Source organism: Ostrinia nubilalis, chromosome 5 (genome assembly GCF_963855985.1).
Source record: "Ostrinia nubilalis chromosome 5, ilOstNubi1.1, whole genome shotgun sequence".
NCBI lineage: Eukaryota > Metazoa > Arthropoda > Insecta > Lepidoptera > Crambidae > Ostrinia > Ostrinia nubilalis.
In genome coordinates this window covers 746,334-773,635 of record NC_087092.1, presented here as the reverse complement: position 1 = coordinate 773,635, position 27,302 = coordinate 746,334, and the positions used below count along the sequence as shown (strand labels likewise).

The 27,302-nt window shown below is 39.7% G+C and overlaps 1 protein-coding gene and 2 long non-coding RNA genes across 3 annotated transcripts; 2 read left to right on the top strand and 1 right to left on the bottom strand.

Annotated features, from left to right (window-relative positions):
* The first annotated feature begins 656 nt into the window (after positions 1 to 656).
* On the top strand, positions 657 to 17,009 carry LOC135072100 (uncharacterized). The gene is made up of 13 exons (XM_063966051.1): positions 657 to 927; positions 1,220 to 1,435; positions 1,520 to 2,308; positions 2,747 to 4,657; positions 4,955 to 5,179; positions 8,706 to 8,931; positions 10,749 to 10,888; positions 12,404 to 12,575; positions 13,932 to 14,610; positions 15,126 to 15,191; positions 15,273 to 15,339; positions 15,626 to 15,904; positions 16,845 to 17,009. Exons 2-13 carry the CDS (start codon positions 1,292 to 1,294, stop codon positions 17,007 to 17,009), a joined length of 4,863 nt encoding a protein of 1,620 aa, XP_063822121.1. The 5' UTR covers positions 657 to 927; positions 1,220 to 1,291.
* A 260-nt stretch (positions 17,010 to 17,269) lies between these two features.
* LOC135072192 (uncharacterized) lies at positions 17,270 to 20,628 on the top strand. Its single transcript, XR_010257361.1, has 2 exons — positions 17,270 to 17,322; positions 18,369 to 20,628. It is a non-coding gene; the product is annotated as an uncharacterized LOC135072192 (long non-coding RNA).
* A 2,004-nt stretch (positions 20,629 to 22,632) lies between these two features.
* Positions 22,633 to 23,636, bottom strand: LOC135071602 (uncharacterized). The gene is made up of 2 exons (XR_010257299.1): positions 23,397 to 23,636; positions 22,633 to 22,958 (listed from the first exon to the last, which is right to left on the bottom strand). It is a non-coding gene; the product is annotated as an uncharacterized LOC135071602 (long non-coding RNA).
* Positions 23,637 to 27,302: the final 3,666 nt, after the last annotated feature.

Genomic DNA, 27,302 nt, shown 5'->3' with positions numbered 1-27,302 from the left:
GAAATCTGAGGGAAAAAATTAAATTCTATACCTACTTTCAGTCTTAATCTAAGCTTTCAGTTAAATAACACGTGGTGCAGCCAAGCCAAGCCACGAAGAGAAAGCGATTTTTACCAAGCTTCTTTAGAATAAGAATATGCGTATCTACATAATACAAGAAGTATCAGTTCCTTTTAAAAAGAGGGTGGTTTTTCCTCCGTGGTTTTTCGTTATTCATGAAAAAACTCTTTTGGCTTTGGTTTTGAATTTTTGGCGGGAAACGAGACAGGAAGTATGTAATTAAGCGAAATGTCACTCGCTTTACTCGAATAATTATAAAAATATTTTAAAATATTACACAAATGATTCAAAAATTGTTAAATCTTCAAGGTTTTGGTGTTTTTGCATGTTATAAATATATAAAAAATATAAAGTTCTTTTTATTGTATCATCAGACAAGAGCTCTCGTGAATTCTATTCCAAACGCAGAAGAGCTAATTTTGCTATGCAAGTGTACGTATGTCCTATTTTACTGATGACTGACTGTGTAATGCTTATTACATATTTATTAATTGAGATAAAAATAATAATAGTAGCATCTAAATTTTTTAATTTATATACTTTCAAAGTATATACTACGGGTAAAATAATAATAAAGAACTACGACGCAAGTTACTAATCTGACTTTTCAGACAGAAAACGGGCGCGAAAGCTTCGTCACGCAAGTGCGATCTTCTGATTGGCTCACAATTTCGGTCATACCAACATAAAAACTGCCTATCACATTTTGGCAATGTTGTCAAAATTATTACCAGTTGTACTAGGCAAGTAAATATTTCGCGTTGTGGAAGTAATTTATTTTTCTTTAATGGTTCGTTATACGAGGACGATGTTATATTATTTAGAACAATAGTTGAAATAATATACTTTGTGCTGAAACTGTGTATAGTAAGTAATATTTTTGGATTTTAGTGTTTCATGAACTTTTTTGTAGAAGGTTGTGGTTCTGTAAAAGTAGCTGCACAATGATACCAGTGCGATCTTCGCACAAGAAAAATGTATCGTATACTTTATTCACACTAAATTTAAAAGTTATTATTTAATTAGTATTTCGTTCATTTGCTCTAATATGTTTTCAAAACTTAGTAGACATCACAAATTATGAAATCTAAAGTGGTATTATTGCGTCCATATGATAGGTATTTCTCTTCGCGTTATTTTATTTTTATATGCATTACAGGTCATCAGTAATGTATTGCAAGAGATAATAAAGTATCTGTAATGATTTCGCAAATGTTCTCGGAGTCGAGAAATGGAGAGACAGCAGTGTAATTCACTTCAAAACTTTGATGAGCCCAAAACAGAAATATTGAAAAAAAGATTATTAAAAACAAGCAGCAGCGCAAATTTTCCGCAAAACGCGTCACAGCATAATGTTCTATTGAATACTTTACGTGTGAGTTACTTGAATAAATGTTAATAATGCAATAAATTTTAATGTGCAATATTTGATCTAAATAACCTTGTTCTTGCATTTCAGGCGCCAATATCGAGCAGCATGATCGTGTCCTCAGTGCAGGCGCCCCAGAGCTCCATGCCAATCACACACAATTTAGTCACCCACTCTATTGCCCCTGTGAAAATACACACAAACAACTCTCCTTACCCATTGCAACTGTCAACTGTTCATGTGCCAGTCCAGATCCCCGGCTCCACCTCCAACATCAATGTGCCCGTGCAGTTGTCAGGTCCCACCAGCAGTGTCCCCTTGCAGATTGCTCCCGTGAGCCTTCCTATCCAAGTGTCAGGAACCACCAGTGTGCCGGTCCAACTGTCTGCCGGAGATACTATAAATGTTCCTCTCCAAATACCAGCAGCCAACCAAAATATTCAGATCGCTACTCCAGCTCTGCCCTCTATGCCTTTGCTGCAAAATACCAGTCAATCCATCCACAGTTCTATAATTCACGTACACATGGGGTCTAATCCGAGGCCTGCTAACTTAGATGGGGGTTCAGATATGACCGTGTCGAGTACTTCACAACTACAAATGGCAGATTCATCTGGTGTACATGTCAAAACATCAGTTTCTCAAGTTCACATGACCTCAAACTCTGTGATGCAGATACCGAGTTCAAATAATAATATACAGTTGGCGCTTCCTAACAATGGTGGGTCGGGTACTGTGCAGCTGCGAGGTGCCACTAGAACAGTGCCGCACATGGTGTACATCCAGACACCAACTGGACTGAAGCCAGTCACCAGTGGAGAAGTTATAAGCCAAGCTAGCACCAGTGGAAACCCTCCGCAAATAATAGTGAGGAGACCTGTAAGTACAATTTAATTATGTCTGTTTGCAATAGAGATCAATATAATTTATAATTTTTATATAAATTACATCAATGAAAATAATGTCCAACACTTTCCACAATAATGTAACATTAATTTGTCTCATATTTTAAAATACTAAACTTATGAATTGTGTATGTTGGACACAGTAAATCAAATATTGTTAAAGATGTGTTAAGTTCTAATGTAAACTAAACTAAAACATCAAAACTATTGTTTTATCTGTGTGGTTAGACATTCATTTACATGAAAATTATTAATTAATTTTTGTATTTAAATAAAAAAAAAGGATTGAACTTTTCAATTTTAACTGGTTATTTAATAATATGTAAATTACAAATAGCAGATAATTTATTATAGTTTCATTATACAAAACAAAACTAAAAATTACAGTGAATAACTATGTCATCTTTTTCAGGTAACCAATAACTCAAATATTCACCTCATATCAAATGTCACCAACAAACCCAACATTGCTCCTAAAGTCCAAAACAAGTCTTCAATACTGGCACCAGTGAATGCCTCACAGCCTATTGTCATCCAGAAGCCCAAGCCTAACGAAAAAATGATGGTTCCCGTGAGCATCGCGCCAGGCACACAAGGCAAACAAGCCATAGCTTATCTTGGTTCTGTGAAAAAGGCCACATCCAAAAACTTATCTGATAACCAATCAATACTTATATCCAATAATCAACAAAATGTGACTGCAAACAATCAGAAACTATTCTTGACACCTATGAATATGCCTAAAATTCAAAATACCAAATTTATTTTACCTGTGACCTTGCCTGCCACTATGGCATCTAAAGGCCCTATAATAAATCTGCAAATAGCTAATGGTCAAATTCAGAATGATCCTCAAGGCAACATCACTGTTATGAGAGACACACCTCCTATAGAAACTGCGGAGATGCCACCATTGCAACCGTTGGCAAAAGTTGCTAATATGAATGGAAAAGACAACAATACTGTGCCACAGAGTCCAAAAAGTGATAAACCATTTGCATTTTCGATATCGGGATCCAGAGCAGAACCGACTGGTGAACAAGGGGAATACACACTTTCTATACCGGAGACAAATGCTTCCATGAATGATGACATCTACACAGTTTCCATTGCTGATGATGAGGGTGGTCAGAGCCGAGAGAAGTCGTTTACTTTAGCAATACCAGAGAAAAGTAAAAGTTTGCTGAACAAAAATGTAATTGACCGAAATGAAATGGGACCTATTCCTATTGCTGCTCCAGCCATATTGAGACGGTCGAATTCTGATAACAGTGAGAGGAAATCTGTCAATGCCAACCTCAAGCGCCGCATTTCATTGTGCACTGATAATTTCTCAAATAAAAATTTTAAGATGTCTTTGGCTCAACAAAGAGCGATGGAAATGCTCTCTGATCCACACGATTCAGATAATAATGACGACCATCGTGTTCCGTCCTTGTTTTGTGATGAGAAACTCGAAGAAGCTAAAGTCAACATGGGTGACTCGGATAATGAGGATATGAAAGCAGATGAACTGGAGAAAAATAGTGACAATATGTATTATAATAATGATTTTATTAAGAAATTAGAAAGGAACAACTTGGAAAGTGCATCTGAGGAAGATCCTCCTGGTTTGATCTGGAACAATGGAATAGCCATCCTACAAGGCAGTAATTTGCAGTTCCAAACAAATGAGTTTGGATTGATCGATCTCGTCAACGTTGGCGAAAATGAGGAGTCATTGCCATTGCCAAATCCTAAATATCATACACCTCTGAAGCAGCGCATGGAACAAAACAGTAGAGATAAAAAACCTACATCTCCCGAAGACATGTATCGCTGCGACGGCTGCGGGTGCCACGGCATGGCCGCGGAGTTTATAACTCCCAATTTCTGCAGTTTGACGTGCCAGAGTGATGTTCAAAAGGCTATTCAGAAAAAGAAAGACAGGGAGCGTATCGAATTGCTCAAAAAGCGGAATAAAATGAGGAAATTATTACTGCGGAAGCAAGGGTCGGATTCCGAAATATTGCTGGACAATAAAGAAGAAAAGTTGTCGTTGAAACAATTCGATTCGTCTCCTCCGGAGGGCTTGGGCGACATGGCGCTGCTGAAGATGGGCGAGGACTCGCTCGAGAACGAGAAGTACCCGTGGATGTGCGGAAAGAACGGTTTTTCGTGGATGCGGTACTTGGAAGTTTGCAAGGCGAAGGCGGCGCCCGTCAAGCTGTTCAAGGACCCGTTCCCGTACAACCGCAACGGGTTCAGGGTCGGCATGCGCATGGAGGCCATCGATCCGCAGCACCCCTCGATGTTCTGCGTGGCTTCCGTGGCGGAGGTGCAGGTAAGAAAAATATATTAATTTATTATTTTATTATCACATCAGTTTATTTTCGTCACAGACTTGCACCCTCCCCGAGTGGATTATAGGAATAATAAAGTCGCTCATGTATCTCAGGAATAATGCAACGCTTCAGTTGCATCAATAAAAGATTTTTCGAATCATCAATAATTCAAAAGATTATCGTATTGACTCACAAATGTACCTCTTTATTAATCGATCGCTATTCGAGCTGTCGTTCGAGACATGCGATCGATGCTCAGGCATAGACATTAGCGTTAAAAGCTCGGCGTCCGGCAGGGCTACCGCATGCGGATCCACTTCGACGGGTATCCGGACGCGTACGACTTCTGGGCCAACGCGGACAGCCCGGACGTGTTCCCGCCGGGCTTCTGCGAGCGTAACGCGCGCACGCTGCGCCCGCCGCCCGGACACACCGTGCCCGGTTTCTCTTGGCCGCTGTACCTCAAGACGGTGCGTGCCATCGCCGCGCCCAAGCACCTGTTTTCGCATGCCACCTCTTCGGTAAGTCAAAGTTAAACTTTCTTTATTTGTATAGACTAATTATCCAGGCTCTTCCCGCGACCTTTACCAGATCGACGGTCCACCTAGTAGGCCTACCCACGCTACGATTTCCAGCCCAGCTGGATGTGGGCAGCACACCGACCGATTTCTATTCTACCAGTACTTAGCAAAATTTTCGAGAAAATTATTTTCCACCAACTTCTATCTCACTTCATTTTTAACAAATTATTACTCAATAAGCAATTTGGTTTTACGAAAGGTAGAAGTACTACTGACGCTGGGGTAGCACTATTGAAACACGTCTTTGATGCTTGGGAGAGTAAAAAGGACGCTGTTGGTATTTTCTGTGATCTTTCAAAAGCGTTTGATTGTGTAGACCACCAAACCTTACTAAACAAATTGCGACATTATGGTGTTTCGAATAAGTCACTTGATCTGCTGAACTCGTATCTCACAGGCAGAAAACAAAAAGTTTGTATTAACGGAACTGAGTCTTCTGGAGCACCTCTTACTATGGGTGTGCCGCAGGGATCAATATTGGGACCTTTGCTATTTCTTATTTACATTAATGACCTTCCTTACTTTGTAAAAGATCTGTGTGATATTGTGTTATTTGCTGATGACACATCTCTCATTTTCAAAGTTGATAGAGGTAAAGTAAATTTTGACGATATTAATAACACACTCTCACAGGTTCTACATTGGTTCACTGTTAACAACTTATTGTTAAATGCAAACAAAACTAAGTGCATTAAATTTACCTTACCCAATGTGAGGCAGGTTTCCACGCAATTAATGGTGAAGAATGAACCATTAAATAGCATAAATTCCACAACATTCCTGGGAATCACTTTAGATGCTAAACTTCAATGGGGTCCTCATATTGAAACTTTGTCAAAAAGGCTCAGTTCGGCTGCTTTTGCAGTGAGAAAGATAAGGCAATTAACTGACATTGAAACGGCAAGGCTAGTATATTTTAGCTATTTTCATAGTATAATGTCATACGGCATATTGTTGTGGGGCTCAGCCGCGGACATTGAAACTGTGTTTGTTCTGCAGAAGAGAGCAGTGCGGGCCATTTATAACCTTGGACCCCGATTTTCCTTGAAAGATTTTTTTAAGGAAATAAACATACTGACAGTAGCTTCACAGTTCATTTATGAAAACCTTTTATATGTCCGCAAAAATATAGAGCAATTCACGAAAAAGAGCGATTTGCATAACTTTAATACAAGAAACAAAAATAAACTTGCCGTTCCAAATTTCAGATTGCATAAGATTGGTAATTCATTTATGGGAAAATGTATTAAATTCTTTAATAAATTACCACAAACTGTTATAGAACTACCCATTCATAAATTCAAAGCACATATTAAAAGTACCTTAATGAAAAAGGGCTACTATAAAGTCGATGATTATTTAAAAGATAAAAATGTTTGGGATACGTTACTGCCTAGCTCGCATAAATATTTATAACTTTGTACATTTTAAAGCATGTAAACCTTTGAAAAAGAGGCTGACAATAGTGACTGAGTTTCTTGCGCTGCTTCTTCTCAGCACTGGCCCATTTATTGTCCTGAAGCAGTGGTAGGGTTAATACTGGGACGTGTAAAAGTGCTTTTTTTAAGCCTATTTACAGAAATAAATGAGTTTTAATGAGTTTTTTTTAGTTTTAACAGGACTGTTCATCGTGGAAAACTTTGTCCAGTGGACGTCATTTGGCTGAAACGAATGAACGATAGACTAATGAGGGCTATCGTTTTTATACTTAACAGTTGGCACCCCTGGCGATTGACAGGACCTTACTCTACAGTGGCGCCATCTTGATGAGTGCAAATGCGATAGTCCTCCTACCACTTTAGCGCTCACCAGTTGGTGCCACTGTCTTCGCTACTAGTAAGTGACAGGACCTTACTCTACAGTGGCGCTAACTGGTGAGCGCTAAAACGATAGCCCTCATTATTATGTACATACAAATCGTCAAATATTTTGCTCTTAAGGAGCCTCTACATGTGTCATAATCTTTTTAACCAACTTCAACAAAAGAAGGAGGTTCTCAATTCGGTTGGTATGTTTTTTTACCCTACCAGCTAGCCTAAGTTTAACTCTTGTAAAAGACATACCCTAACTTCCATTGCAGCTTCTGTAGGTACATTGATTTCTCTCACATAGACAACGACTGCAAATCTAAAATTCTGTTGTACTAAAATAGTATGATATGTATGTTATTTTTGTGTGAAAGTTAATTTTCATATTACAAAGATATGTGACATTGCTTAGTGGTGGGTATAACTGGCACGATGCCAAAGGTCAGCGAGCACCAAAATGTGAAAGCAGATTGAACATAAAATACACTTGAGGTGAAAGAAGGCTACCCTATTTATAGTTACGCATGGATTTAAACAGCGCGTTACTGGAAGGCCTTCATTGAAATATGTCTGTGACAGACAATATTTGTAAAAAAGAACTACAATTTTATCTATTTCTTTATACATGAAGTTACAAAAAGCTGTCCTTTGATTACTGAGTATGAGGATATACCTACGCACGAATGGTTATGTAGTCTTCAGTTACACTGAACACAAAAGCACGCCGCTAATATCAATCTTCGAATTGATGGACCCCCCACATAAAGTCTTTCGAGCAGCGTCGTCCTGTCAGCGCCCGCGCAGCGTCGACGCGGCGCTGGTTCATCATCATCATTTCAGCCACAGGACGTCCACTGCTGAACATAGGCCTCCACCAATGGTTTCCACATCGCCCGGTTGGTAGTGGCCACGATTCAGCTGCGTAGAGATGTATCCTCACTGTGCATATTCTATCGCATGTATCACGGGGAGTGCTCCGAAGAATTATCCGGACTTATTCCTGCCGCCACTTTTCGCCACCGATCTACCCGACAGCACTTCCACCCCCATCACTTAGATGGTTGGCAGTCCACAACAGTACGTTTCTCTAGAAACTTTCTGCCCCGTACAACCAAACTGTGGAATGGACTGTCGTCTGCGGTGTTTCCGGACGGATACGACCTGCAAGCTTTCAAGAGGAGAGCGTATCTTTACCTTAAAGGCCGGCAACGCACCTGTAACGCCCCTGGGTCTGCGGGTGTCTATGGGCGACGGTAATCACTTACCATCAGGTGATCCGTTTGCTCGTTTGCCTCCTATCACATAAAAAAAAAAAAAAAAAAATTCAGCACCTTCCTGCTGCCTTTATGAGGTCGTCGTCGGTCCACCTTATGGGTTACTGGTTCGGCCTCTTTTATTTTCTACAAGTTATGCGTTTAGTTCACACTGTCAAGTTCAATACCGCGATTGATCGCTACACAACGCATTAGCATATTATAATTACTTGAAGACAGCAGTTAATATCGCATCCTATTCAGCCAACCAAGGAGGGCGGCTGTTGGGAGATCCAGTGAGTCCGCTTTAACTTCGTTGGCCAGGCAATCGCGTTCGCCCGCATTCCCATTTTATGGTTCTATGCAATGGTTTTTTGAACAGCAATACTTATGTGCACCATATAGGGTTTCAAACCGAACTGCTTCCGCGTGGGCATGAAGCTGGAAGCCGAGGACCGTAAGAACGAGCTGGTGTGCGTTGCCAGCGTGGCAGACGTGCTGGACGGCCGCCTGCTCGTGACCTTCGACAGCTGGGACGCCATGTACGACTACTGGGTGGAGCCCAGCTCGCCCTACATCCACCCCGTGGGCTGGGCTGAGGAGAACGGCGTGTCGCTCACGCCGCCCAACTGTGAGTACTTGCGAAAATTCGCATTGAAAGAAAATACACTTAATTAATTTTCACTAATCATATTCATCACTAAAAATATTTAAAATTAAAATCTCACATACTATAAATGTTACGGTTAATGTGATAAATTGAAAATTATTAATAATAACCGGTTATTATGTATAATTACCGACAGTCGCGGTAAAAGTGATAAATTAATCACATTTAACAGTGATTATTTAATAATTCAACCTTAGTACTAACAAATTTCATAAAAGAGAATAACATCTTGTGTACATGCTCCTGTACAGCCAAACTTTTGAACGTTTTGATATCATATATTAATATAATTTGGCATAATAAGTTTGGAATGTTTTTTGCATAATATTACTTTTCCATGATGTCTATAACATAATGTTTTGATTTAAAGTGAAAAATAGGTTAAGGTGCGGCGGTAAATGACCTCATATTAATCACATTTACCAAATCATGCTGTAATTATTCATAATAACCGGCGATTATTCATAAATTTCGTAACATAAATATTCTTGACAAATCTTCTTAACATTATACATCAGCCTGTATAAGTATAAATAACACTAGATATCATGTAACACTATGCAGGTCATGGAACTCTTTTATATACTTTTGTTCTTTGGTTTTTGTTCATTGTAAGAAAACACATATTCTGAAAAATGTAGCATAGCTGTTGAGTTACTGAATGAAGCAAATAAAAAAAAAACATTGTGAAACCCTATGAATAATCTGAATAATCACGCATCAAGAAGTCTAAGGATAGTATTAGAAAGACCATGTTTCCCCATTATCTATAAATAGCAGTGATTGAAGATAATATTCGGTCAAGCTATTCTTTTTATTTAAGTGCATCATAATAAATTGATATCTCTATCAATTGTTTGCACAGCCGTGATATGCGGTAACCTACTAAACATAAACTCAGTGCATCGTGCGCATCCATCAACTTAGCGTTGCGAGTGTAAATAATCATTTAGGAGCCGTAAAATCAACATATGATAATATCATTGGCACATTTCTGAAAACATTAAATACATAATACGTGGAAAGAGGTAGTATCGGCGTAAACGCAAGCAAGTCGAGTCGTAAGGAAGTTTGTGTTTGGTATTCATAATATTTCCGTAAATGAGGATAGTCATTTGGTTTATTAATGTGATGTTATCTCGGTCGTCGAGCAATTACTCGCGGGCGCACTGTTGAGCTGAGTGCTCGTGTTTACGAGTCGAAGTATGCACGCGATGTAAACTTCTATAAGTTTTTATATTTAGGTGAGGCTCGGCAGATTTCTTGATTAGCTATAGATAATAGTGATTGTTTTGTTATTGATTTCGTAAACCAACAACAATGGAATGGAATTCATTGAACTGTTGATGTTTTACAAGGTTTATTTCTTATTTGCATAAAGTAATATGGGTGTGTGCATCTTACGAATTCTAAATATATTTTGGTGTATTGTAACAATACCCTTGACGATCACATTTTACGCACAAATTGTTGCAAACGTTTTCTACTCTAATGTGTCCTATAGATAGACAAAATTTAGCCTTCATTAGATTCCTTTCATTGCGAAAAAGTATTTTAAAATGTTATTTCTATCAAAAAATGTTTAACTAAATTGTTAATGCATTGTTTTCGTATTAATTAATTGCCGGTTTCAGCTATACTTGCGTATTTACACACACTGTAAATGTGTTGTAGCCACAAAGAGACAAAGTGCACATGCACAAACAAAAAGATATTACCACTTAGCTTATAATATTTTCTCCCCTACATCAAGTAATTTCATATTTTCTCCCCATCAGTTTACAAAGACCCGGACGCATTCTCGTGGGCGAACTACTTGTCGGAGACGGGCACGACGGTGGCGCCCCCGCGCGCCTTCAAGCCGCGCCCGCCGCATGGCTTCAAGCCCGGGATGAAGCTGGAGGTGGTCGATCCTAGGGTGAGTATACTTTTACATTTCATCATCATCATCATCATCATCATTTCAGCCATAGGACGTCCACTGCTGAACATAGGCCTCCCCCAATGCTTTCCACGTTGATCGATTGGTCCACCTACAAGGTGGATCGACGACATCTTAAAAGGTAGCAGGGAAGCGCTGGACGCAGGCCGCTACCAATCGATCAACTTGTAGATTTAAGCAATGGCGAGATAAGATAAGGGCGTCCGCGGAAGACCAGCTTCGTGACTTGCCCTTTTGAGCATGTCACGATAAATGCTGAGCGGGGGTGCCTGCCTATTGGCACAGTTTTTTCTCACCTCTTGTTTTAATAGCCTACATATTATGTGTTTTTGTTGTTTTTTTTCTGTATTGTGTCTTTTTTTACTGTGTCAATAAACCTTTTCTATTCTATTTACCATGATATTATTGTTAGTTAAAATTAACCTTCTTTTACGCAGAACGAGGCAATCACACCTAATGTTTGTTAAGTGAGATGTTGTCTAGGATGTAACTTACATGTAGACACGAGCAGTTAAACGAGATATAAGGCTCAATATCTCATAAAAATAGTTTAAGGTTTGACCTAATAACAATGCAAAGACTGGTCTCATGAAAAGTGGCTGCTGGAAAATTGCACCCAACTCTCGCAAGAGATACTGTTTTCGATTCATCACATGCTCACATGGTCGTTAAATGCCCAAACCCAGTGATATCTGAGTTGTTGCCACCATATTTTGTTCTTAATCTAGACTAAATAAGGTTTAAAACTATCTAAAATTTGCTGGTAAAAGGTTAATAATCTAAATATCTACTTTGTCCAGGTGCCATTCTTGATCCGCTTGGCTAGAGTTCTGACTCAGTGATGTCTGAATAGTTGCCACTATATTTCGTTCTTTATTTCGACGAAATAAGGATCAAAACAAAACTATTCAAAAATTACTGGTAAAAGTTTTACATTCTAATGCTTTGTCCAGGTGCCATTCTTGATTGGCGTAGCTAGTGTTTTGCTGACTCAGTAATGTCTGAATAATTGCCACCATATTTCGTTCTTTATTTCGACGAAATAAGGTACAAAACATAAATGGTAAAAGGTTTACAATCTAATACTTTGTCCAGGTGCCATTCCTAATCCGCCTGGCTAGCGTTCTGACTCAATAATGTCTGATTGTTGCCACCATATTTCGTTCTTTATTTCGACGAAATAAGGCACAAAACATAAGGTAATTAACAATCTAATACATGGTCCAGGTGCCATTTCTGATCCGCGTGGCTAGTTCTGACTCAGTGATGTCTGATTGTTGCCATATTTCGTTCTTTATTTCGACGAAATAAGGTATATGGGTAAATGGTAAAAGGTTTACAATCTAATACTTTGTCCAGGTGCCATTCCTAATCTGCCTGGCTAGCGTTCTGACTCAATAATGTCTGATTGTTGTCACCATATTTCGTTCATTATTTCGACGAAATAAGGCACAAAACATAAGGTAATTAACAATCTAATACGTGGTCCAGGTGCCATTCCTGATCCGCGTGGCGAGCGTTTACGAAGTGAAGGGGCACCAGCTGAGGATCGCGTTCGACGGTTGGCCGCGCGAGCACGACTGCTGGATGGAAGACGACTCGCCCGACATACACCCCATCGGCTGGTGCCTCAAGACTGGACATCCTTTGGAACCACCGCTGAGTGAGTGTTCTTCTTTTTATTATTTTATTTCACCGACAAATTCACATTGTAGCATTCATAGGAAAGCAAGAATTGTAGCATTCCATTTCAGCCAAATGACGTCCACTGCTGGACAAAGGCCTCCCCCAAGGTTTTCCACAATGAACGGTCCTGCGCTGTAGCATTAACAATAATAAATTATTATTAAAGCGATTGACCATGTACTTTATTTACGTGCCTCCGATATTCAAGCGCCATGATCACGAAGTAATTGTATCGTGAGTATTTTTATTTTTTTCTATTTTTTTTAGTCTCGTTTAACCCTCTAACTAAGCGTATATGCATGTGTTAGGGGTGAGTTTACCACGATATACCAGCGATCTACAAGATTCGAACTAGCGTTCCTCGAATCAGCAGTCGACACTGTGGAGCTATTGTCGTCTATATTATATTATAACATTCCCGTCTTTAGACTTTGAGGACCTTTACGAGTATTTTAAATAGGCCAATGGAACCAAAACAAAGCAATTAAAGTTTTATAGCAGCCTATCAGATATTATGTTACCAGATTAGTCATATGACAACAAACAACACATTGCAACAATTGAATCACAAATTGCAGTAACACGTATAAAATGTCTCGCTTGTCCTCTAAATCTGAATTGCACTGATCAAATCAATGCTATTCATGCAAAAAAAAAACGTCTGTACTGAGCGAGACAAATTGTCTTTTGAATAATTTACAGGATTGTTATTTTTCTTGAAATATTTAGCAGATAGTGAAATGTTTAAAAAAATATTAATGACTAAATTACTAGTAGGAGGAGTGCAGTGCATCCAGAATGAAATCCGATTCAGCATTAGTCCACATTATTGTCCTGAAAAAGTTGTAGGGTTTAATAGGGATGTATAAAAGCGCGTTTTCCAATAAATACTACCCGTTCGCGCTAAGTTTGCCCGTCTGTGGAATGCGCGTCCCCTCCGCCAACCGCGATTAAACGCAATTAGTTAGTGATTAAACGCAATTAATGTGTCTTATTTTACGCAAATACACAATCTACTATATAAAAAAAAAGTCGGGTTTTCCTCCCTGACGCTATAACTCTAGAACGCACGAACCGATTTCCACGGTTTTGCATTCGTTGGAAAGGTCTCGGGCTCTGTGAGGTTTATAGCAAAGAAAATTCGGGAAAAGGGGGTAAAACGGGATCCACGCGTACGAAGTCGCGGGCGGCCGCTAGTTTTTATCAATAATAATAAATAAAAAATATTTTAAATATAGTTTGTTAAAGTTATAGACGCTTCCCTTCGTGTGACGTCATATCGCCAGCGGAAAACTTAAAGCGAACGGATTGTAACTTAATTTTTATTCCGCAGCGGCCGAGGAGCTACGCGTGGTAGGCGCTTGCGGCGTGGGCGGCTGCCGCGGGCTGGGCTCCTCCTCCGGGGGCGCGCACAAACAGCACAGCAGCGCCTCCACGTGCCCCTACCGCGTGCGCGGGCCGCTGCCCGACCGCCTGGCGCCGCCCGGGCCCGCTGCCGGCGTGCTGCCGCGCTCGCGCCGGTATGTACACACGCCACAAGCGGCACAGCAGCGCCCCACGTGCCCCTACCGCGTGCGCGGGCCGCTGCCCGACCGCCTGGCGCCGCCCGGGCCCGCTGCCGGCGTGCTGCCGCGCTCGCGCCGGTATGTACACACGCCACAAGCGGCACAGCAGCGCCCCACGTGCCCCTACCGCGTGCGCGGGCCGCTGCCCGACCGCCTGGCGCCGCCCGGGCCCGCTGCCGGCGTGCTGCCGCGCTCGCGCCGGTATGTACACACGCCACAAGCGGCACAGCAGCGCCCCACGTGCCCCTACCGCGTGCGCGGGCCGCTGCCCGACCGCCTGGCGCCGCCCGGGCCCGCTGCCGGCGTGCTGCCGCGCTCGCGCCGGTATGTACACACGCCACAAGCGGCACAGCAGCGCTCCACGTGCCCCTACCGCGTGCGCGGGCCGCTGCCCGACCGCCTGGCGCCGCCCGGGCCCGCTGCCGGCGTGCTGCCGCGCTCGCGCCGGTATGCTCATACTATAAATGTGGTTCCAGCAGAGTAGGATAGCACCCCAACACTATGTCCTAAGAGGCCTCCTCATCTTGTGCGGACAAATCTCTGAGGCGAACTCGTGGGAGTGTAGGCCAAATCTGACATTTGTCTCTAGTGCGTTAGGGAGAGTGCTCACTCATGACGTCCACTGCTGAATATAGGTCTCCCCCAATTATTTCCATATTGACCGGTTGGTAGCGAATTGCATCTAGCGCCTTCCTGCCACCTTTATAAGGTCTTGTGGGGGAACGGTTGTTAAATTTTGGCTTTGTCTTTGATAAATTAGGGAGTGTGCTCATGTAGTGGACACTAAATGAATATCATACTGGGAACATAAGTGACAAAGTTTTAAGACATTTTGCAACAAAAAATAACAGCACAAAATATCTATCTTTATTCTAAAATTCACATAGTATTCACAATTTATTATAATTATTTACCAATAATATTGATAATAATTTTTAACTTTGAACAAATTTTATCCCCAGGGTACCCAGTAAAGGATCGAAGTCGATTCAAACAAGTACTCCAACCAGCGATTCTGCTAAAGACAAGTATGTATAGAAAAGTTATGCAATTAGACAAAGTTACGTGTACAATGACCACAATAATAATATTCAACATCTTGTTCACAGGGACACTAGTTCAGTGAAGAGCAGAGCAACCAAACACAAACATACTGAAGAGGCTAAAAATGATGGGGTAAGTTACTAAAAATTTACAGAGAACTCAATTGACTGCCGATAGTTGGGTCTCGGGCTGTTAATCGGTATGGACATGTATGAAAGTGCGCACATTACACCGATTTGGTATCGGCCGATTCTTCATACAAATTCGAATCGGGCCCAACTATCGGCCAACTAAAAGTTGGTGGTCTGCGTCTAGGCTTAAAAGCTGAAATATTATTCTAATCTTTAAAAAAATATGCGACTATACGCCTCATTTGTTAGTTGCTGACGCAATTTATTGAACCAATGTTTCTGTCTAGGTATCTGAAGACGATTCGGAGATCAGCGTCGGCGGCAAGAGGTGGCGCGACAGCGACGGCTCCGTACGCGACGAGCGGGACATGGGCGACGACCGGGACAGCAAGGACCGGGACAGCAAGGACCGGGAGAGCAAGGAGCGGGACAGCAAGGAGCGGGACAGCAAGGCGTGGGACGCCAAGCAGCGGGACACGCCCAACGAGCGTGCCTTGCCGCGGGCGCATCTCGAGAAACATATCTCGGAGCTCGCTCTGTCCAATGATCCTACCACTTGGAATGAGGTAAACTATTGCATTGTTGAAATGTTGGTACTTCGGTGGAGGGGTAATGTCACTAATAAAAAGTACGCAGATATAAACTAAACAATGAGATTAATCATAGTTTTTAATGCGCACCACATACTGACCACGATGTAGATTGCAGTTAATATAATGGAAAGTATCTAAATTTTTCATTTTCTCACTCTTATATTTTAGTAAGTCATTCCTTATCTAAACTTATTACTAAGTTTAAGAGGTATATCAATACCTAGGCGCAGACCACCGATTTTTCATCAGCCGATACCTTAGTCGGGCAGTTAATCAGTACGGAGATGTATGAAAGTGCGCACATTACACCGATTTGGTATCGGCCGATTCTTCATACAAATTTGAAATCGGGCCTAACTATCGGCCAACTAAAAGTCGGTGGTCTGCGCCTAGGCTTATTGTTACGTAATGACATGTTTGAATCCCAACTATCCCAACTAATATTATAAATGCGAAAGTAACTCTGTCTGTCTGTCTGTCTGTCTGTCTGTCTGTCTGTCTGTCTGTTACGCTTTCCCGCTTAAACCTCGCAACCGATTTTGATGAAATTTGGCATAGAGATAGTTTGAGTCCCGGGAAAGAACATAGGATAGTTTTTATCCCGGTTTTTGAAACAGGGACGCGCGCGATAAAGTTTTTCTGTGACAGACAAAATTCCACGCGGGCGAAGCCGCGGGCGGAAAGCTAGTTTATTATAATATACATTCTTTTTGCCCCTGCGTACAAGGTACCCACTTAAAACCAGTGTCTTGGCACTTGGCAGTAAAATGTCAACTGTCAAGATGATACTGAGTGGGCGATCTCTTTGGCAACATTTTTTTTTCTCTTTTCTCTCCATTGTTTTTGTACTTTTTTTTATTGGTTGTCAAATAAATATTTTTTCTTTCTTTCTAATGAGTTATGTGTTCGGTAGTCGGACGTGTCGGCGCTGCTGGCGCGCGTGGGCGGCGCGAGCGCGGGCGCGGCGGCGGCGGCGGCGCGGCTGCGCGGCGCGGAGCTGGTGATGGCGTCGCGCGCCGAGCTCGTGTCCTGTCTGCGCCTGCGCCTCGGGCCCGCGGTCAAGGTATGTGTTCTGTAGTCGGACTGTCGGCGCTGCTGGCGCGCGTGGGCGGCGCGAGCGCGGGCGCGGCGGCGGCGGCGGCGCGGCTGCGCGGCGCGGAGCTGGTGATGGCGTCGCGCGCCGAGCTCGTGTCCTGTCTGCGCCTGCGCCTCGGGCCCGCGGTCAAGGTATGTGTTCTGTAGTCGGACTGTCGGCGCTGCTGGCGCGCGTGGGCGGCGCGAGCGCGGGCGCGGCGGCGGCGGCGGCGCGGCTGCGCGGCGCGGAGCTGGTGATGGCGTCGCGCGCCGAGCTCGTGTCCTGTCTGCGCCTGCGCCTCGGGCCCGCGGTCAAGGTATGTGTTCTGTAGTCGGACTGTCGGCGCTGCTGGCGCGCGTGGGCGGCGCGAGCGCGGGCGCGGCGGCGGCGGCGGCGCGGCTGCGCGGCGCGGAGCTGGTGATGGCGTCGCGCGCCGAGCTCGTGTCCTGTCTGCGCCTGCGCCTCGGGCCTGCGGTTAAGGTATGTACGCCCCTTGCAGACTGTTAGGGCTATATTTCACTGGGACACCATGGCGGCGCAACCAGTCGCCGGCTACCAACAAAATGTATGCAGCTTTGCGCAACCAAACAGACACCAGGTGAGTAACTCTCTATAGAGCTGCATACATTTTGTTGGTAGCGGCAACTGATTTCGCCGCCATGGTGTCCAGGTGAAATATAGTCCTTAGGGTCCATTCATTTATTACGTAAGACTATTTTCACTAGTTTTTGACCCTCTCCTCTCCCTCACTACTACTACTTTGCCTGGCCCATTCCCATGTTATTTGGGGTCGGCCCTCCGCGTCATGCGTCTCCAGGCGGATCGGTCCTGGGTTGTCTTACTATTAACTTTGGCTTCTTTTTATTTCTTTCCTCTCACTCACTACTTTAAGGAAAAATAAGAATAGGCCGACCCCCTCCCCCCTGTTTAATATTTATTACGTAAGAATCTAAAGGAATAGGTACACGTTTGACGACTAGTACACAAGCAGGGAATTCCCGGGAGGCGCAGTGCGAGTAGCGCGGGTCCGTTGCCATGGAAATGGAAATCGTTTATCTATACGCATCCGAGCAAAACTCTGCATTCGCGTGCTTGCCTGCACTTTTTCAAAGCATAATTTTAACTTTGCGCATTTTTGTAATCTAACTATCAAAACTCCCTCTCACCCCCTTGTAAGAAAAAATAAGACATGGTCGACCCCCCTCCTCCCCTAAATCGTCTTACGTAATAAATAAATGGCCCCTTATCGAGAGATCAATGGAGATCCTAACTGTAACAGCGACTTTTTGATACTGAACACTTTTGTTCAAATCTTTCCTTTTTTCTTTTTTCAAAATATTTATTAAATCTTTTTCCCTACAGGTGTACGCAGCCGTGTGCCTGCTGCGCGAAACATGCGCGGCGGCCACGTGATGCCAGGAGTTGCGCGAGCGCGCCCTGCACATCATCGTCTGATTTTGTGCTATGGACTACAACTGTGTCATGCGTGACACATCACGTGACTATCCACTGCCACGTTATCTATTCTAGATGAGGACAATATCACAATATTCTGCTAAACATTGTCTGAGTGTTGTGAACACTTATTGTGTTGCGAAAAATGTGTTGTGTTTGCCACAGGCCGAAAAGATTATGGCGTGATAACCGATTTGTAACGCGTCCTGTGTTACGGACTACAGAATACCGCACCTATCTTTGAGTGTGCCCCTTTGCTGTGAACACTAGTGTTGTGTCAAACTGTGCTGTGTTAACCATAGGCCGAGGGATTAGTTACTAGGCATTTTACTCAGGGCAGTAAAATACGTTACTTCTATAGTGTTGCGTCGTAAAACTGTGCTAATCATAGACAAAGGTGATCAGTCCACTGCCGCGCTCTATATTCTGAAATATACAATGCAAGACCTCTTGCAATAAATCATTGCCCAAATCCACTTGCGTTTACCATAGATGTTAGGAAGATTGAACATACAATGTGACTAGTGGTTAACAAAAGTCTTGAAACATATTGTATAGTATATTATTGTCTAAAATTTCAATTAGACTATTGGTGTGGTGAAGTCAGTTGCATATATCACTTGAACATTTTATTAATGTTGTTTGTTCTGAACATCCCTGTTTAGAATTTAGATGACTATTTGACTTGTTTAGGATAATAATGTTGTGTACAGTATATGGACTTTGAATTGCCCAGAGGCATTTGGTTTATTTTACTATTTCCAATTGATGTTATGTTCTACAAAATCATTTTTGATGGTGGGTGATCTTCTGTGATGACAGTATTAAAATAATCTTACTTACCAGTTAACTTTCCAAATTAAAGTTAATTGTATGCACAATTTTGTTAGGGTCATACAACATCCCTCAATAATTTGCATAATACCTTGACACTGATACTAGGAAAAATCTGTAAAATCTTAAATCATGCTTTAAATTATGGGGTTGTGAATATGCAATCTTTTTGTGTCATGTCCACAATTGTTTGTAATGTTAGATAATCTAAAGAAACAAAAATTTTATTGTAGAATAATTTTCAATCATTCGAGAACTGTAGAAAATCTATTTTAAATAAAAATCTAAATTAAGTAAGAAAATTAAAATATATTGCAGGGTTCTATCATTGTCAGGGCTGGATAATGTTTTGGGATTAAAACCAAAGAGTGTAAAAAGCTGTAATATTTGTCTGCTTTAAAGGTCCTCAAGTTAATTACTTGTTTTGAAAGTATTAACTTTATTTAGTATATTTTTATGTGCTATTATTGTTCATGCTATGCTAATTAATTTATGTGATTAACAGCAGCTCACTCTTGACAATTTGTAAATACTATTTACCCTAAGATTCCTGTGCAATTTAGTGATACGAAATTAAATTTATTGCGCCTATCCTATATCATACTTAGTTTTCCACTTTTTTGCATGTTATTAAACATAGTTAAAGAATTTGAAATCTAATGATTACTTAATCATAGTCATGGTATTCCTTTTTTCCGAAAACCATAATATTTTATGAAATCATAATACATAGTTATTTTTATTTAATTGTGTGCCTTCAGCAAGAGGCTTCTATTAATAAAGTCGTTCATTTTATAGAATACTTTCTAGTTGTAAGTTTAAAATATAGCAATACCTATTTTTTTACATTGAAGACATGTATTATTTTAATTAATATATTCAAGCTTTTCTAGGATCAATGTTATGTTCCAATCGTTAATTGGTATAATAATATAAATGTGTGTAATTTAAGTAGCAGTAATTATTTTTTTCAGGTCTTGATGAAATGACCAGTTTTTAGTTGGATTGAGTTAAAAAAGTAGTCTAGTGTTAATTAGATCCTGATTCAACCATTCTGTTTCCAAAATTGATTTGTGTACTGAGTCAATCTTTACCTGTATAGATTTACGGCTTTTAAATTTCGATGAGTTGTAATAGGTATTATGTTTCTGAACAACTGTAAATAGCGGTTCCTTATAGGCTACTGAAGGTATTTTTGTAGTGGCCATGTACAAAGTGAGATAATACCTCTAGTGTAAGTTTTTACACCGCGTCTAGTGTAAGGAAAGTGCCATTTCGATTGGTACGAACTTCTAAACTGTTGTTCTGTAATTTAATAAAAAACTGAAAGTCATTAATGTTTTTCTTATCTCCAGAACTTATTACTAGGTTACTATTATTAACTGTATTAGTTACTAGTTTTTGCCTGCGGCTTCGCTTCAACCGCGTGAAATTTAGTTTGTCACATATCGTCATAAATATATTAAATGTTATTCTGTAAACATTTATACTGTAAAGTTTCATCAAAATCCGTTCAGTACATAGTTTTTGGCGTGAAAGAGTAACAAACATGTTATACAAACTTACGCATTTTATAATATTAGTAGGAAGTAGGATATTAGCGATTGCATTGAAAGTGACACGCGTCGTCGTCGAATCGTTGCTTTTGTAAAAAAAATACTCAAAAAGCACGCTGTTGCATTGTGGAAAATCTAAAATTGCATGAAGCAATTCATAGTTTGCCGCTACCCACACGCCGATTTTTTTGGACCACGATTTGGAGAAGTATGCTTAGCATGACCCAGTTCCGAACCAACCAATCCTCCAAGAAATTGGCATCATACAGCGTCTTTCTTCTATCATCTAATCGTATTCTCGCTTTCTTTGTTGATTGTTGAAGAGCGCGCGGCAAGTCTCTCATGCGTTGGAACGGTCAGGTTAAAACCGCACGCAATACGGGAGGAATGGTGGCGGATTGTAAAACTCGCCACCAATCCAGGTTGACGACCACCACGACTACTCTGCCAAGAGTAACGACAATGAAGGAGACACCAATTTATCACTTAGATATTTAAACCGTCGTTAATTATCACTAATTTATTCCACGCCATAATATGACTCTCCTCCACTTTTCAACAATATCAATATTAGCATAAATATTAAAAACCCGATGTCCAAACCGTGTATCGCTATCTACCTACAGCCGTAAAAAAAAAATAAAAAGCAGACACTTTAGCTAAGCTTATAACAAACACATCAGATGTAGTACCTGTTAAGAAGATCAAAATATCATATACAGACTGTTCAACCCTTTTAAAAGAATTAATGAAGAAAAAATGGCTAGACCATTGGCAAGAAAGTATTCAAACTAAAGGAAAATGGTACCACCAGATTAACCATGGAATAGGAAAGCCCTGGTTTACAAAAGGAACCTATAAGAACAGAAAGTTTTATTCTTACATATCAAGATTAAGAATTGGACATGGCCGTTTTAATGAACATCTCCACCGGATGAACATGATCACCTCCCCATCATGCTCATTCTGCAATCAAGCTAATCAATCCCTCCATCACATATTCTTCGAGTGTTCTATATTTTCACTCCAAAGACTGATTTTGATAGAAGACTTATTACAAGTTTATAAAGAACCAGAAGTCATCCCGCGCTCTCTACCTGATCTTCTCAAAAATGAAAACTGCTTCGTAGCATTATACAAGTTCTTAGTTACCACTAAAGAAGAAATTTGAAGAAATTCAAAGCCGAAGTTGAAGGGAAAAAAATAATAATAATTACTCAGTCGGCTTCAAAATGAAAATGTTTCCTCTCTCTCGCGCCGTCTCCGTGAATACAAACTGAAGACTTGGCTGTATGGCGAATGCCTTTGCCTTGCCTGCAAGAGGAAAGAATGAAACCAAAAAAAAAAAAAAAAAAAAAAAAAAAAAAAAGTCAAGTTGTTTTCTGTGGATTGTGTCGTTTTTTTTTTTTTTGGCGGGAAGCTCTCGAGGCGGGAGGTTCAACTTTTTCTTTGCGAGTTTAATAAAATTTAATTAAATAGTTAATCTAACAGTAAATTAGCGGCTATAGTGGCGAGATGAGTTCTGACAGTGGGGGTAAAGACCCCAAGCATAATACTAAGAAGAGAAAAGTAGATGAAGTACAAGATGATGAGTCTATACATGCACCATACTACAAGAAGAACCATATACGTTGTTATCCTGATAATTCTCCAGGTTGTATATTTCCTGTATACATACAAAGCACAAATGACACTGTAAAGTTTGGAAACAAGGACCCTATCTACCTAAATAGCATTTTTAGTCGGTACAACAAGGGAGTCAAAGAAATAAAACGAGTGAATGCAATGCGGTATGCTGTTATTTTTGATAATGCAAAGAATGCTAATGCGTTACTGTTTAACTCAACATTCTTGTCTTCTCATGACATCAAAGCCTTCATCCCTGCGGCAACATCAGAATGCATAGGAGTTATACGATACATTCCCACAGATCTTAGCTGCAAACATCTATTTGACAAACTTCTCAGTTCACAGGAGATCCTGGCAGTCAGAAGGTTCACGAAGCGCACTCCTGAAGGTATCATCCCATTGCAAACTGTATCTCTGACCTTTGCAGGTAATGTACTCCCCGAGCATGTTAACTATGGTCTAAGCATTGTACCTGTAACTGAATACATTAAGCCTGTAATGCAGTGTTATAAATGTATGGCATTTGGTCATACTACTAAATTTTGTAAAAGGAACATCGTATGCTCCATATGTTCACAACCTCACTCATACAAAGAATGTACTAACGCAAACAAACCTCTATGTGTCAATTGTAAAGGCGAGCATATTGCTGTGGCAAGGATTTGTCCAGTTAAACAACAGAAAATTGAAGAAAACAAATATAAAATAATGAACAAAACTACTTTGGGTTCTTTCTTCCCAACTTTAAACAAATCTTTTGCCAAAGCAGTAGGTTCCCGACCTCAACAACAAAATGTTAAAGACACGAAAGAGATTAAAAATAAAAACTTGTTGACTGATGTTATCAATAATGATCTAATTATAAAAGCTATTGTTGATACTTTATTAACTTTTTGTGACAAAGAAAACAGCTTGCCAATTAATTCCTCTAATATTAAAGAAATGTTTTTAAAGAAAGTTTCTCAAAATGGATAGTAAATCTTTAGTTATTGTTCAACACAATATTCAGAGTCTTAAGCCTAAGACTCCCTTCGTAAGTGAGCTTTTAATTACACTCAATATTGATATTTTAATTCTCAATGAAACTTGGTTAAAATCATCAGATTCAGTAAAATTTAGAGGTTATAAAATATTTAGAAATGACAGTGACACTGGTTACGGTGGTGTTGCCATTATTTGTAAAAACTCTCTTTTAACATCAGAAATTGTTACAGCAAGTAATGATAGAATCCAAACATTAGCCATTAGTGTAAAAGTAAATCGTAATAGTTCAATAACAGTTTTGGGTGCGTATTGTCCTCCACGTCCTGGTCGTTTTCCAGTAAATAATTTAAAAAATATTATTAGTTCTTTACCTTCTCCAGTTCTAGTAATGGGCGACTTCAATGCCCATCATACAGCATTTGGGTCTTCTACAAACAAGCCAAGAGGTATTCAGATTTATGATATGCTTGATGAAATTAATTTGTATATATTAAACGATGGTCAGCCTACCACACTAAGCCGTCCCAATCATTCGGCATCAGCAATCGACATTGCATTCGTATCTCCTTCATTAGCAGCTTCAGCAGAGTGGTCAGTTTATACAGAGGATACCTTAGGTAGCTATCATTTTCCTACTTTAGTTAACTTAAATTATGATTGTGAAATATACCAAGATTCCTGTAGTTTTGAAAAGTTTATTTACAAAAAAGCTGACTGGTTAGGCTATACAATCAAATCTAGAACGATTTTTAATCATCTTCTTGATTATCCAGACCCGCTCTTTGCTTATGCAGAATTTTGTGACTTATTAAATGCTTTGAGAAAAGATTTTATACCGATACACACTTATGATAGTAATAATAGACGCAAAGTTTATAAGCCTATGCCATGGTGGAATGAAACTTGTTCCAATGCAGTTAAGGAAACTAAATTAGCTCTTCATATGTATAGACGTCATCCAACAATAGAAAATTACATTATTTATAAAAAACTTGAAGCATCTAAAAGATTGATTATTAAAGAACAAAAGATAATCAGTTGGAAAAAATTGTGTTCTAGCTTTGATCGTTGTACACCAATCAGCAAAATATGGAAGTTCATTAAAGTTTTTAATAGAAAAGCTTCAAAGCCTGATAGCAAAGATGAAGAATTTTTACAAGATTTTTTTGATAAACTAGCTCCTAATCATGATTCTGTAGATACTGACCACCTCAACAATTTATTTGTTTTTAATGATTTTAATATACATTTGAATTCACTTTTTACTGAAACAGAGTTTAATTTTTCTTTAAATTCTAAAAAAGACACTTCTCCAGGACTTGATGATATTCCGTATATTTTGATTAAACGCTTAGACCCTTCAGCTAAATTAATTTTGCTTAATATTTTCAACAATTTGTGGTCCGCTGGCTTAATACCAAAGTCATGGAAAACTATCGCTGTAGTTCCTATTCTCAAACCGGATAAGGATCCTAAATATGCTGATTCTTACAGACCTATTTCTTTATCTTCTTGTGTAGGGAAAATTTTTGAAAATATGTTAAAGACTAGATTAGAACTTTTTGTGGAATCTAGATTAATTATCCCTCACGATCAATTTGGGTTTCGTAAAGGCCGTTCTACATTAGATAGTCTTGTAAAGTTCACAGGTGATATTCAAGAATCTTTTTGTGATCACAGCTATTTATTATGTACCTTCTTAGATGTGAGTGGAGCGTTTGATAACGTCAATCTTTTAACCCTTGTTGAGATTCTACATAGCTTCAATATCCCAGGTAAAGTGTGCAAATGGATTTTTGATTTTTTTTATTCGCGTACCGTTTATTTAAAGTTCAACAATGTCCTTCATGGTCCAAAATTAGTTTATAAAGGGGTTCCTCAGGGGGCCACCTTATCTCCCTTGATTTACTTGCTGTACACATCTCAAATACATAGATTTATTTCAGTTCCTAGATTATCGGTTTTGCAATATGCAGATGATATTGTGTTGTACACTACTAATAGAAATTTATCACTTGCCGAATTTACTATTAATGAAGCTTTACGTCAATTATATTTGTATTATAATGTTAAGTTGAAACTAGATGTAAATCCCACTAAAAGCTCGGGCATGATTTTCACTAAGAAAAATGATTCTCAGTCTCGTGATCATGTAAATATTGTATATAATTCTGTAAATATTCAATTAGTGGAAGAAAAGAGATTTTTAGGTATTATTTTTGACTCTCAATTAATTTTTCATTCTCATGTGCTTAAAATTGTAGATAAAATGCAAAAAACTGTAAATATCATGAGACACTTAGCAAGTGTTACGTGGGGAATGGACCCAAAAATTTTAAATATGGTCTTTAAGGCTATAGTTAGATCTCATTATGACTATGGACTTATTGTTTATGGGAGATATCTAAGTAATTTTTTGTATCGTAAGCTAGAAGTCATTCAAAACAAGGGATTAAGAATTATAACTGGAGCTTTTTGTTCAACTCCAATAAATTCCTTAGAAATAGAGTCCGGGATTCCACCAATCTTAGTTAGACTTAGATATTTAACAGAAAAGTTTTATGTTAAGATTTTAAGTAATAAAATGTACTTTAATTTGTATTACAACAATTGTCTTTTGCAATGTGAGCATTTAAATGAACTAAAAGAAATTTGTAAATGCATAGACCATAGGGTAAATTGGGATCTAAGTACATTAGAAATTCAGACTAAGATACCAATGGTTTGCTTGAAGAAAGTTAATAACAACTATGAGTTTGTCCAATTTGTAAATAGCGAAAAGGTTCGGCATCGGAAGATATACACAGACGGTTCTAAAACTGAGGAAAACACTAAAGCAGCGTATTATGATTCAAGAGTTAAGTTTGGGAGATGTTTTACACTTGATAAGAACGCATCAATTTTCACAGCGGAAGCCTATGCAATATATACTGCATTGCAATATATTGGAGGAATAAGAGATGAGAATACTTTCTTGATTGTTACCGACTCCTTGAGTGTCCTCACTTGTCTTCAAAACACTCATATTCATTACAAGACCAACATCTACATAACGAAAATAAGAGAAATATTATTGAATAATGATTGCAAGCAAATAGAGTTTATGTGGGTCCCCTCGCATTCTGGGATTACTGGCAATGAAATAGTGGACAGATTGATGAAGATAGAAAGTCCATATAGTGGCGATTCACGGTATCCAGCGCCCCCTGTACCCATCTCAGACTATGACTCCATCTTGAAAACCCGTATGTTTGATAATTGGCATGAAGAGTGGAATATCACTAAATTAACCAAAGGAAAATGGTATGGACAAATACAACAGAAACTTCCAAGAAAACCATGGTACTGCAAGTCGCAAAGTTCTACCTCAAGAAGTTTCATCACTACAATGAATCGCTTACGACTTGGACACGCAAAATTTCCAACCCACCTTAAACGGATTAAAATGGTCACTACAGATAAATGTGAATTTTGCCAGGCAGATGCGGCAGACTTAGACCATCTTATTCTTCAGTGCCCAGCCTTTAATTTGGAAAGGCTTCTGCTAGTGGATGGCTTACTGAAGATCTATCAAGAAGATGAAAATATTCCCCGCCTCTTGCCATCCATACTAGCGAATGAAAAGACGTACCCACATATTTACCAGTACATTGTAAATACACATATAAATTTATGAAGACATTTCAACTAAGATACAGAAGAACAGAAATCCATTGAAAACACTCAGAAAGTACTCATGAATGAAAATACAAAGAAAGAAATAACTCACTAAAGAATTGGCCGTAAGGACACTATCCGAAGCCGTTAAATCTGTTCAAAAAAAAAAAAAAAATGTGGA